General features: G+C 37.2%; 1 protein-coding gene across 1 annotated transcript; it reads left to right on the top strand.

Annotated features, from left to right (window-relative positions):
* Positions 1-871: 871 nt before the first annotated feature.
* On the top strand, positions 872-12,571 carry JCHAIN (joining chain of multimeric IgA and IgM). The gene is made up of 4 exons (XM_004617915.2): positions 872-1,008; positions 6,568-6,694; positions 10,704-10,784; positions 11,590-12,571. The coding sequence occupies exons 1-4, from the start codon at positions 945-947 to the stop codon at positions 11,816-11,818; spliced, it is 501 nt and encodes a 166-aa protein (XP_004617972.2). The 5' UTR covers positions 872-944; the 3' UTR covers positions 11,819-12,571.
* The last annotated feature ends 1,597 nt before the right edge of the window (positions 12,572-14,168 follow it).

Below are 14,168 nucleotides of genomic sequence, written 5' to 3'. Positions count from 1 at the left end.
TTCCTGGCTCATGCATTCAGGAATTACCCCTGGCGGTGCTAGGGGACCATATGGGATGCTGGGATTCGAACCTGGGTCCGCTGCGTGCAAGGCAAATGCCCTACCCGCTGTGCTATCACTCCAGCCCCTATTGAAACATTTTTTAAGGAAATAATTTTATGGGTTTTAATTCTGGAAGATGTTACTAACTGAAAAAAAAAACAGTCTGCCTTATTGTCATCAAATTAAAATGTGACAACAGGTACATCTAATATCTACTTGCACCTAATTCTAATTACATATTTGAGTATATGGCATAATTTAAAGCAATCAGATTATGTATAATTGCATATGTCATATGTAGTACATATATTTAAATCCTATAGTGATTAAATCTAGAAGAAAAACTTACATAAGGGAATTCTGCCTAGGAAACATCCTCTCATGACTTGAAAAGCTTCTGCCATTTTCTCTTTTATTCTCTTAAATAAAATCCTTTTCTGGATAATAAAAATGATAAGGAGGGAAGTTGCATAAAGTATAATCAGGCAGTAAGATCTTTAATTTGTTCTTTCCCTTCTCTTTTCTTCATTTACTGTTCCAGGCACAATACATGTGAGATACTTAATTTGATAACTGATAATGAATCTATTCAGGTAATAAAGTTGAGAACACCTATTTACACTGGATTAATTGTGTAGCGGAAATGTAAACTAAAAAGATAATTTCACCAAAGCTTTACTCCTGTGGAATGCTTTTGGATAAAAACCAGAAATGCTACACTTCTTTTCAGTGTAGCATTTAAATTTCAGACCTCAACCGCAGTCTGATCGTTTCTTAGTTTGTTAGCCGCCTGATGTGTTATTTTAAGAAAGCAGAAGCAGCATCATTTGCACACCCCTTATAGACCACTCACCTTAACACTGACTTCTTAGCTTGAGTTTTTCAAAAGAAGCGAAGTCAAGATGAAGAGCTATTTGCTTTTCTGGGGTGTCTTGGCCATTTTTTCTAAGGCTGTTCTTGCGACAGGTATGTGGTATTTTGAAATGAATTTAGATAAAAGAAAAAATCTAATAGATCTGTGTTTCAGATTTAAACATTTATGTTTGTGCTTTCCTGGGTCAGTTATCTGGATAATTTTTCTGTCCTTTATATGGGCAATGATATTTACACAGAATAAAATTCAATGTAGTTATTATTTTTTCTCTTTTATTTTCCTATTGCAACTTTGAGAATAAGAAAGTAGGCACATCTGGATGAATCTAGATAGCTATACTTATATGAAGATTCACATTGAATCTTTAACATAACTAATATTCTTGAGGCTCTTAAATTAATATTCTAAGGAAGTGAGGCAATTTTTACTATAATAAAAGAAATATTGTGCTTTTATTTTATTATTATTATTTTTTGCTTTTTGAGTCCACCTGATGATGCTCGGGGGTTACTCCTGCCTCTGCTCTCAGGAATCACCTCTGGCAGTGCTCAGGGAACTACATGGGATGTTGGGGATGGAATCTGGGTAGTTCATGTGCCAGCAAATGAACTGTACTATTGCTCTAGCCCCAATATTGTGCTTTTATTCTCCAGAGTGACTGCTGTTAGGATTTTTAAAAAGGTTTATTATTATTATTATTATTGTTATTATTGGTGTGGGGAGCACAGTTGGTGGTGCTTTGGGCTTATTCCTGTGCTGAGAGATCACTCCTGGTAGGGCTCAGGGATGGGGCATCAGGGATCAGAATTGGGTTGGCTGCGTGCAAGGCAGCAGCCCTACTCACTGAACTATCAGTCCGATCTCTGGTGTTAATTTTAAAATCTTCCAGAATACATGATACCTGAATTATGACTCATTTTTCTTTTTTTTGTTTGTTTGTTTTTTGGATCACACCCGGCAGTGCTCAGGGCTTATTCCTGGCTCTGTGCTCAGGGATTACTCCTGGCAGACTCTGGGGACCATATGGGGTGCTAGGGATTGATCTTGGGTTGGCCATATCCAAGGCAAACAGACTACCCACTGTGCTGCTATCTTTCCGGTCCCATTTTACGACTCTTAGACAATGTTTAACATTGTTTAAATTGCTTATAACTTCCTTGAACTTTGGTTATTTTTGTTATTGGCCTTTCAATTAACTACATGAAAAGACATGCATTATACATACAGCAGCGCATACTAATAATTTTTGTCTAGATAGGAGAGAACATGAGCTAAAAGCAAGGTGCAGAATTGCCTGTACATCCCTACTTGGGGTCATGTTTTACTTTATGGGACCCTCTTTTCTCCCTCTCTCTTCTCTTCTATTTCCAAAATAAGACTATTTACTCCACTAAAAAGAGGTAAAATATGGATAGATTGTTTTTTAACACAGAACTTACTGTTTTTTAAGACAAAACAAGATACGTAATTTAGAGTTATGTAATTAAGAAGCCATTCAACATATTTTATACTCATTTAGATTAAGGATAATGAATTTTTAATACTATTTAGGATATAATATTAAACATTAACTGTATATTAATATATAGATAAATATGCTTACTAACATTTTTACATACCTGTAAACATAAAACATCTATATATCTACAAATAGAAAAGAGTTATAGCTTACTTAGCACATATTATGTATGTTCTAGGCATTATGCTAAGCACTTTACATGCATTATTGTACATAATTCTTACAATAATCACTTGAAGATAAGTACTGTTACTATTTCTGGTATATTGTTGGTCCCATTTAGATTTAGAGAGTTGTTCCAACTTACCTAAACTCACATGCAAGAATATGGAAGGGAAAACTAGGTAATCTAATCCATACTTACAATTCCTAATGAATATCTTATTCTAATTGTATGTGATCTAATTCTAATTGCATTTTAGTAAACTTATTATGTTCTTAATCCAGTATGTGACCATTCCTTCTCTCCCTCCCTTCCTTCTCCTCTCCCTCCTTCCCTCCCTCCCTTCCTTTCTGCCTTCCCTCTCTTGTTCATGGACCACACCCAAATGTGGTCAGAGCTTACTCCTGGCTCTGTGCTCAGGGATTACTCTTGGCTGTGTTTAGGTGATCATATGTAATGCCATGGTTTAAATCTGGACTGCTATGTCCAAAGGCAAGTGACCTACCAGTTGTACTCTCTCTTCATCTCTATTTTTCTTATTGTTTGAATGGAATTAAATAAAAGTGTAATCAATACTTGTGGTACACCTACTATCTCTTAGGTACTTTTGGAATAAAGTAAAGCACAATCTGTTTTAACAGATAAATTAGGAAAAAATACTTCCTGGCAGTCAGAGGGAATATAAAGATTCTATTTAAGTCTTGATAAATGTATCTGTATATTTCTGGTAAGTGTATTAGGCTATCTAATGTTTTAAAGCAATAATACCAGTGCTATATTTTCCTTTAGTTGCTAGCGTGGAACTAAATTATATGCCGTACTGAAATATGGACATTTTGTATTTAAAACTTAGTAATCAACTCCTGTCCTCAATTCAATCTGTAATTTTAGTCAAACATTACAAGTCTATCTGTATTTTTTTTTTTTTGGTGAAAAGCATTAAAAAGTCATGAGTTCAGCAGTAGGATAGAGGACACCATTTAAGTCATCTTACTCTTTTCAAAACATTAAAAAAGGAAATCATTTTCTTGAACTGACTTCATAACATTTCATCTCCAATTCCATAGACTTTTATCAGAAGTTATTAAGTAGTTACGGAAAATGGGACAATAATGCATTATACAGTACTTCAAACAATTATAAGTACAATAACAATGAGCTTAAAATGTTTTTGTAATTGCTGTTACCATTAGGATGGAAATACTTCAATTAGGTCCTCTCTGCTCTGGGATCATCTCTGGAATAATTAGACACCCAGTTATAATGATGTCTATCCTGATTACTTAGCCGTTAGGATTTGAAATCATGCACTAAATCTTTGTTGTTGCTGGTTTTTTTGTTTGGACTTGATGACAAGAAATTATTTAGATCATTTATCTAAAAGATTTTAATATCACAAAATCATAGAAATAAAAATATACCTGAAATCATTATCTTAATTAGAATAAATAAAATCATTATTAATTAAATATCTCTTAACTGAACTAAATCCAGATAATAATAAATATTTTTTGTGTGTTCTTTGAAATACTAACCCTTGTTCAATTTTTGATTAAAGAGAGTTGAGGCTTTTTTAAAAGAAGGTGAAAGTAGTCTTTGTTTTCCAAATAGCATAATGGCATTTTATCATATGTGACATATTTCCACTATCTCTAAAACTATATTGTACAAGTCTTGGGTGATGAATTTTTTTTAATTGCTTTTTTGGGGTCACACCCAGCGATGTACAGGGGTTACTCCTGGCTCTGCTAGGTGGACCATATGGGACGCTGGGAATCGAACCAGGGTCGCCCTCCTGCAAGGCAAACGCCCTACCCACTGGACTATCGCCCCAGACCCCCTGGTGACGAATTTTTAAGAGCGTTAGTAAAGTTGTTTTCATAGTTATCATATTTATTTTATAGTTATTTATTATTTTCCTCCACATTAAATAATACTTGTACCTCACAATATTTTCAAAGTGCTGTTGAAAATTTGTAACCCTTTATATCTGCATATGTTCTGTTAAAAAGAATTCTTTTGGGGCTGGAGCAATAGCACAGCGGGTAGGGCGTTTGCCTTACACATGGCCAACCCGGGTTCGAATCCCAGCATCCCATATGGTCCTTTGAGCACCGCCAGGGGTAATTCCTGAGTGCAAAGCCAGGAGTAACCCCTGTGCGTCGCCAGGCGTGACCCAAAAAGAAAAAAAATAAATAAAAGAATTCTTTTGGGGGAATTTAGGGCTCCCCTGAAGTGCTTAAGGGGCCCCAGTGTCACTTCCAGCCACATTTGCCAAATAGCTGCGTGGTTCAATGTTGGGGAATCACCAGGGTTACACCTGGAGGTGCTTGGGGAGGGGTGGGGTGTGTAAAAATAACATACTTTGTTTGCTTTTGGTCACATCCAGCAAACCTCTTGGAGGCTACTTCCAGTTCGGTCCCCAAGAGTCTCCACTGGCAGTGGTGGGGATGACGCAACGTCAGGGATCAAACCCAGGGTTCCTGCATGCAAAGCATGTGTTCAGCCCTTTGAGCTATCTTCAAGGCCGTCAGAAAACCTTTTCCTATGGTGTGGGGGGGCACTTCCAGTAGGGCTCGGGGGTCCAGGGGCCCCATGTGAGCCTCACCAGTGGTTTTTGGCCAACTGTGCTGGAGGCTCAGTGTGAGCCCGAGGATGCAGCGCTGCTCACGCCTTGGGGCGCCAGCGATACTCAGACCATCGGCGGTACTGGAGGCCTCCAGGCTGCACCAGTGACACTTGGGGAACCGTGTGGTGCCAGGATCGATTTGTTTAATAATCTGACTGGATTGAATCCTGGCCAACTTCTTATAGGAAATAGTAATAAGTGACTCGGGATATGGCTCAATGGTTGAGGATCACCTTGCTTGCATGAAGTCATGGGTTAAACTCTTTACACTAAAGGGGTTGGAGCGATAGCACAGCGGGTGGGGCGGTTGCCTTGCACGCGGCCAACCCTGGTTCGATTCCCAGCATCCCATATGGTCCCCTGAGCACCGCCAGGAGTAATTCCTGAGTGCAGAGCCAGGATTAATCCCTGTGCATTGCCAGGTGTGACCCAAAAAGCAAAACAAAAACAAAACAAAAAAACCAAAAAAACCTCTTTACACTAAAGGAAAAAAAAAAAAGGAAGCAGGGGCCATAGCACAGAAAGCAGGGCGTTTGCCTTGCACGGGCCGACCCGGTTCAATTGCCAGCATCCCATATGGCCCCATGAGCACTGCCAGGAATAATTCGTGAGTGCAGAGCCAGAGGAAACCCCTGTGCATCCCTGGGTGTGACCAAAAAAGCAAAAAAAAAAAAAAAAAAGAAGAAAGGAATATATATACACAGTGTATCATTTTCTTTAATCATTTTGCCATAACAACTTGGTATTATGAGAAATAAAAATATGAGCAAGTATAAGAAAGTTGTAACAAAAATATTTAGAAGTTTAACAAAAAAGGTTAAACTTGGTTTTGGGTAAAACATGTCTATTCTTAGGTCCACAAAATACAACACCCCTCTCGGCACTGCTTTCCCTCCCCCCAAATTATATGAATTCAGGAAGGATGACACTTGAAATTTATTTTATAAAGGTTTACTTTTAATGAATTGTTTTGGCCTATGAGAAATCCAGCCTTGATTTTTGTGTTTGCTCACATTTTTGCATTTGGCAATGATTTAGACAAGGCTGCACTAGCGAAGAGCTATTCCTCCATGGAAAACATTTGAGGAAAAGCAGCATTCTGTCAGCTCAGGATTAACCTGAAGAAAAACAAACAAAAATTTTATTTCATAGCTCATTTGGATTGTTATCATTATTATGTGAGTGTCTACTTAACTACTTTAGTAAGGGTGGAGAAAAAAATAGAGAAGGTGAAACAGATTAGTCATTAAACTTAATTTTTCTGCAAGGGAAAAAGTAACTTCATATAAAATATATAAATATATGTAGTTTCTTTTGTTCTTAATGTTTTATTTTTCAAGTCGATGATGGAGAGGAAAATGTTATTCTTGCTGACAACAAATGTCAATGTACTCGGATAACTTCCAGAATCATCCCATCTCCTCATAATCCTGAAGAAGACATTGTGGAGAGAAACATCAGAATTGTGTATGTGGCATTTCATATTTCCTTTTTGTCATGTTAAAAGTGTAGTCAGTGTCTGGTAGTAGCCATTGTTTGATTGGTGTACTTTTTTTTTATTTTGCTTTTTAATACGTAGTGCCTGACATGAAGTTCAATCTGGTTAATAGTCAGGAGCTAATTATGTAGAAACTAGGGGTAGGAACAAAGATTTCCAAGCAATCTAAAACCAGTCAGAAATACCAAATTATGACACAAGATTTTTACCTAGTCATCAATGTTCTCTGTGTACATGGAAGTTGTTTTTAACTTTGAATCAGAACATTCAGCTGTCTTTGATAGTTCAAAATCAAGCTTGAAGTACACATTGAAAGTTTTATTTTGATGTATGTGAAGTACAGAATATTTGATTATTCATATTTATACATAAATGTAAGGTATACAGTTCAAACTGAGTAATTTGATTTAACCTCACTTGTAGATTGAACTTCAAATGTTAATTTTATTTGATAATTTAGTAGTAGTTTAGAGTTATAAATTATGAAATTCTTTTTTTTTTGAGGGGGGGTCACACCCAGTAATGCTCAGGGTTTACTCCTGGCTCTGCACTCAGGAATTACTCCTGGTGGTACTCTGGGAACCATATGGGATACTGGGAATCGAACCCGGGTAGGCTGCATGCAAGGCAAACACCCTACCCACTGTACTATCACTCCAGGACCAACTATGAAATTCTTAAGAGTTAAAATGTCAGTGCTTAAGAATGAAATTCCTGGGGCTGGAGCGATATAGCACAGCAGGTAGGGCGTTTGCCTTGCACTCGGCTGACCTGGTTTCGATTCCCAGCATCCCATATGGTCTCCTGAGCACCGCCAGGAGTAATTCCTGAGTGCAGAGCCAGGAATAACCCTTGTACATTACCAGGTGTGACAAAAGAAAAAAAAAGAGAATGAAATTCCTTTTGGATCTATAATCAATAACAAGTCTTCCTTATGAACCACTCTAACCTTTAGTAGTTTTCTTAAATCAAATACCTCTTACTGAATGAGAATATAGCATCCATTACCATTTAATAAGACTGTTTCAGATTAAATAGTTTAAGAACGGTGTGTTTTGGTATACAAATTACTTATTCATTCTATTTCTTCATCTTTAAATAGAGGGAAAATAGGATGGATCTCTGAGTTATTATTAGCTTAAATTGAGAAGACCTATTCCTATAAGAAACTGGATATTCCTTTTAGAGACTATTATAAGCACATTTTCAAAATACATTGGGTATATTTAGGGGCTGCAGAGATAATACCTTGTATCCAACTGAGCCCATTTGGAATCTCTGGCCACATATGGTCCTCTTAAGCAACGCCAGGAATAGCCTCTGGCCAATCTCTTTGTGGCCTCCAACATTCCTTAATCAATCAAAAACACTCTGAAACAACCTCCCTCAACCCTCACCCCCATATTTGCTGTTATTGATTCACCTATAGTAATTTATTAATTACTACAATTAATAAATCATATTTATCATGTGCAAGTTATTACTGTGTCCCACTTTTTCTTAACATTGTTTTAACAGGGAGCAAAGCGATAGTACAGCGGGTAGGGCATTTGCCTTGCGCCAGCTGACCCGGGTTCAATCCTCCACATCCCATATGGTCTCCCAAGCACCTCCAGGAGTAATTCCTGAGTGCAGAACCAGGAGTAACCCCTGAGCATCACTGGGTGTGACCCAAAAAAGCAAAAAAAATAAAAAATTAAAAAAACAAAAACCAAAAACAATAACAGCAAAAACCAAAACAACAAAAATAAACCAACATTGTTTTAGCATCCTCCTAAACTTAACAATCCTTTTAACATTGTTTTGGGGCTAAATTACAAACACTTCAGCTTAATGTAGAATAATCAGCATGCGTTTAAGCGCTTCCAGTGCTACTCCTTTTTACATCTCATTTTTTTAAACCTCCTGTTGGAAAATAATCCAACCACATTATGGTACCTTTACTTTCTCATATTCATAATTGTTTTTTTCTTTTGTTATTGCATATGCTAGTTGTGCCCAAATTTTTTTATTTTTTAATTTTACTTTTTGCCCCTCTCTACCCCTTTAACTCCTCTGCAGCATGCATGTCTTAGCTTCCACAGCATTTCCACTAGCAGGTTCTCCTTGACCACTCAGTCTTCATACCATATAGTCCCTATTAGAAACAGACAATTGGACAAGTTTACAACCTGAAGGGATGGCATTTATGGCATTGGCACCTAATCCACATTGAAGAGGAGTGTCTTTTGAAAATGTTATCATTGTGTTTTGTTGTAATTTAGGTGTTTACAATAGGGTTAAAGTTTATGGTTTCCATATACAAAATTACTACAGTTAATACTACAATTAATTACTACAATTAATATCCTCCACCATCAAAGTGCCCATGCACAACCTTTTTTATCTTCTATCTTTTTTAAACTTACATATAGCACAGCATTAGGGTGTTCGGCTTTCACGCAGCTGACACGTGTTCGATTCTTCCGCCCCTCTCGGAGAGCCCGGCAAGCTACCGAGAGTATCGCGCCCGCACGGCAGAGCCTGGAAAGCTACCCATGGTGTATTGGATATGCCAAAAACAGTAACAATGAGTCTCACAATGAGAGACGTTACTGGTGCCTGCTCGAACAAATCGATGAGCAATGGGATGACAGTGACAGTGATAGTTTATACTTGGTGATGCTCAGGGCACTTTTTTTTTCTTTTGGGGGTGACATCTTGTGATACTCAGGGGTTACTCCTCACTCTGCACTCAGAAATTATTCCTGGTGATGCTTGGGAGACCATCTGGGATGCCGAGGATGGAATATGAGTCGGCTGCATGCAAGGCAAACGCCCTACACACTGTACTATCGCTCTGGCTCCACTTGATGTTTTTTATTTTTTAAGGGGAGGGGGCACACCTGGTGGGACTCAGGGTCGGCTCCTGGCTCTGTGCTTTGGGGTCACTCCTGGTCCTGCTTGGTTGACTATGTTGTACTGGGATTGAATTCAGGACTCCTGCATGAAGGACATACTTTTCAGACTTTTGCGCCATCTCTCAAGCTAAGGAGTGTCCATCTTTACATAACATATTTGTTTTTCCTTCAGAAGAATATTTTTACTGTCACTGTCACTGTCATCCCGTTGCTCATCGATTTGTTTGAGCGGGCACCAGTAATGTCTCTCATTGAGAGACTTATTGTTACTGTTTTTGGCATATTCAATATGCACGGGTAGCTTGCCAGGCTCTGCCCTGCAGGCGCGATACTCTCGGTAGCTTGCCGGGCTCTCTGAGAGGCGCGGAGGAATCGAACTCGGGTTGGCCGCATGAAAGGCGAATGCCCAACCGCTGTGCGATTACTTATGCTCAATGTTTACACCATGCTCTGAGCCCAGGGATCCCTCGTGGTGGGGGTCAGGCCCATATGGGATGCTGGGGGTTGAACTAGGTTGGCCTACAAGGCAAGTACCTACCCTACCTGCTGAACTCTTCCTCTAATCTGGGCATGTTTTTATTTTTAAATGTATTTTAAAATTTATTTTCAGTGCAGTTGATGAAACCCAGGACTTTTTTTTTATACATACAACATTTGCCTATTACTACACTTGCAATGATATTTCACCACCTCCAGCACCAGTATGTCAGTAACTGGGAGGACTGTTTTGAGTAGAAATGTGTGAAATATACTGAGGGCTGGAGAGACTGCACAGTGGATAAGGTGCTTTCCTTGAATGCAGCCAACAGGGATTCAATTCCCAGCATCACATATGGTCCCCCAGTTCCCTCCAGGGGCAATCCCTGAGCAAAGAGCCAGGTAAACCTTAAGCAACACCACTTTGGTCCTCAAACCAAAACCAAATTTGAATTACTGTGAGATATGAATCAAATATTATTATATCTTGCTAAATTTAAAAGCCCAAGTTAAATGGTAGATACTGTCCTTTAATATATCTGTTAGCACAAATATTAATTTTTGCTGGTTTTATTATTTTGCTTTACTTTCTTTTTTTCAGTGTTCCTGTGGGGAACAGGGAGAATATTACAGATCCTACGTCTCCAATGAGAACCGAATTTGTGTACCATTTGGCTGACCAGTAAGAAATATTTCTTGTTACTAAGATAAATCTAACAGGCATTGTTAAGAGTAGTTGCTAATAAGAAAACTTATTTGTAAGAATGTTTTTCTTAATAGGTTGACACATAAATGTTTACCAAGGTAATCTGATGTTGACTAATTAATTATTATATTTGCAGATAAAATTTTCCTGTAAGTTTATTGTAGGTGCTAGATAGTACAGCAATTAGGGTGCTTACCTTGCATGTGGCCAATCATATTCTATTTCTGGCACTCCATATAGTCCCCTGAGTCCAGCCAGGAGTAATCCCTGAGCACAGAGCCAGGAGTAAGCTCTAAACACAGCCCGATGTGGCCCCAAGACAAATTAAAAATTTTTATTCTAAATAAGAAATTATTATGATCAAATACAAAGAGCACCAATTTGTCCAAATAGTCCAATAATTGGATTTCAGACTTGTTAATATGCAGATAATTCTTTGGAAACTACAAAATCCTGTTACCAAAAAAGGTAACACTATAAGTAATGCCTTTAATTCTGATATGCAGTTGGGAATAAACATAAGAATAGAAATTGTATGATATAGTCCAAGTGATGATATTAAGGAGTTACTCATTCTATAGCCATTCTTTCAACTAATTTACATTGAGTTCTTCACCATTGTATTTGCATTAGGTTCTTCACTACTAATTTCCACTGGGTTCTTCACTACTGTAGAGCAATTGAAGTTCGCTCAGAGTTGCAAGAAATAATTGATTTTGCGTGGAAATGTATAGTTATTCAGATTTTGAGACAATGTTTGATGGATCTGTTTGCTTTTCAGGTGCAAAAAATGTGATCTTGTAGAAGTGGAGCTGGAAAATAAAGTAGTTACTTCCTCCCAGAGCAATCTGTGTGAAGATAACGAAGTTTGCTATACTTATGAGAGAAACAAGTGCTACACCAATAGGGTCCCACTCACCTTTGGTGATAAGACCACTGTGGTGGAAGTAGCTTTGACCCCAGATTCCTGCTATCCTGAAGATAGTTATTATTACAATGATAATTATTAAGTCATTGCTAACTGCACAACATTTATTTTGAAAGGCTCTCCATTTTGATCTCATGTATTTGTTCCTAATCCATTTGAAACCGTGATTATTTTTGACAATTAAAAAACTATCCCAGCTCAAAACTGAAAGAGTGACATTGTTATTTTAACTAGATAATTACTTCTCAATTGTAGGCTCATGTTACAAATATGGAAATCTCTGTTATCATCCTTACCTAACTGTCCTGGAGAAAAAAATTTCTAGTAGTAAAATGAAAAAGTAAAATTAAAAATATAGACAAAGTAAGTCAAAGAGTAAAACAGGAGGTTTGATTAAGTCATCCCTCTCTTTTTGACTTTGCCTTGGAGAACCAAAGCTTTTGCACATTTTACTTCATTTTCAAAAAGCATCACTGTGTAGAGAAAATTTATATGTAAACATAAGTCAATTGTAATCCTCATTCAGAAAGTAATAATTGGAAACTATTTTTAAAATATTTGTAAAAATTACTTACAATGTGATGTCAAATATGTATGAAACCATTTAGTTGAAAGTGACATAATTGAATGCATAATTGAAAAATGTTTTAAAATATGAATTTGATAGCAAATGCTACATATTTTTATTTCTTAGATAATTTTTTTTTATAAACAGGAGATGTAAGAAATATCCATTGGAAATAATCTATGTTGTAAGCCAAATGCAATGAAATGTGTATTCCAAACCATGTATTCTCTAGCACAGCCTGAATTATTAAATAGATTCATAAGCATTCATACCTGTGTGAAATAATTTATTGGAAACATTTGTGTTAACTTTGTTGTTTGAAAATACAATTTTTAATTTATGAACAGTTTATAAAAGTATGTTGTAAATATATATTAATAACTGGATGCAAGTACATATTTGATCTAGTTTTGTCATTTAAATCTCAAATGAGAAAAATAATGTTCATCATGGTATGTAAAACTTAATGGCAGAAGGTCAAGGGCAACAGTCCTTAATAACTAAGGGTCCCATGGAGGATTAAGGCTAACTCTGGAATTTAAATAACAGGAGGTCAAACAGTAAAATCAATTTGTTGAAGAGATATTGTTCTGTTTTCTATTTTTAATGATAATTGCAATTGTTAATAACCTCCACTGTGTTCATCTCTATAATTTATGCATTTTTAGGGATAAAACTAGGAAATTCTAATACTCAGCTGGAAACATGATGTACCTAAAATACATTACTCCTGATTAATACTTAATTTACTTGGGCTTTCAAGTTTTTTCAGCTGAGTCTTTGAATTTTATTTAATCAGGAAAATTTTAAATAAAATTAAATTTTATTTAATCAGGAAACATTTATTGAGTGTTTACCCATGCAAGGAACCATGCTAGAGTTTTTTGGGCATTAACTTGTAGTAAGTGCCCTCTGATAGCTTCCTTTTGGCACTCCTCCCTAAGCATCCTGCTGAGCAGTCGTCTTCTCCACCCTGACCATTTTTCTTAATAGGAACCGTAACCAGTGTGATGCAATACACTGGTTGGAGCTTGGAGCCACTCCTGGATGGGCTTGACCTAGAGGTGTGGTCCTGACGCTTCTGTGTTTCTATGCTCTCTTGTTTTGATGTTTCTTGATGCCTCAGTAGTGATAGGTCTGTTCAGGTATTCCAAATCTTCTTCATTCAGTATTGGTCTTGGGAGGTTATAAGAATCTCTTATTTCATGGCATAAAGTTTCTCAAAGTAATCTCTAATGATCTGTTGAATTTTTGTGGTTTCTGTTGTGATGTCCCCCTCTTTCATTTCTGATTCCGTTTATTAGGGTTCTCTCCCTCTCTTTCTTTGTGAATCTTGCTAGTGGTTTATCTGTCTTGTTTATTTTCTCAAAGAACCAGCTCTTGGGTTCATTGATCTTTTGGATTTTTTTTTGATTCTAGCTCATTAATTTCTGCTCTAAGTTTTATTATTTCCATCCTCCTGCCTGAGGATGGGCTTCTTTTGTTGATTATTTTCCAAGATATTAATCTGTGAAGTTATTTATGTGGGCCTTTTCTTCTTGATGATTGTTTGCAGAACTATAAACTTTCCTCTTAATGCTGCTTTTGCTGTGTCCCCCAAGATCCTGTGGCTTGTGCCCTCATTCTCATTTGTTTCCAGGAATCTTGTGATTGATTTCCTCTCTAGGCCACTGGTTGTTCAGTAGTGAGCTGTCTAATTTCTAAGTGTTTGATTTGATTCCCTGTTTCTGTGTCTGATTAGCTTTTTATTGACGCATATCACACAGTGTGCAGGTCCATTGATACTTTCGAGCCACTGTGGTCACACCCAATGGTGTCAGGGGCCCATGTGGTGCCAGGATTGAACTAAAGCCTCGTATATCCT

Source organism: Sorex araneus, chromosome 5 (genome assembly GCF_027595985.1).
Source record: "Sorex araneus isolate mSorAra2 chromosome 5, mSorAra2.pri, whole genome shotgun sequence".
Taxonomy (NCBI): Eukaryota; Metazoa; Chordata; class Mammalia; order Eulipotyphla; family Soricidae; genus Sorex; species Sorex araneus.
This window is presented reverse-complemented; position numbering and strand designations above follow the sequence as displayed.

Coding starts and splice junctions, on each gene's coding strand:
- JCHAIN (XM_004617915.2), top strand. CDS start 945: ATGAAGAGCTATTTGCTTTTCTGGGGTGTCTTGGCCATTTTTTCTAAG. Junction 1,009..6,567: donor TAAGGCTGTTCTTGCGACAG/GTATGTGGTATT, acceptor TTATTTTTCAAG/TCGATGATGGAGAGGAAAAT. Junction 10,785..11,589: donor GTGTACCATTTGGCTGACCA/GTAAGAAATATT, acceptor TTTGCTTTTCAG/GTGCAAAAAATGTGATCTTG.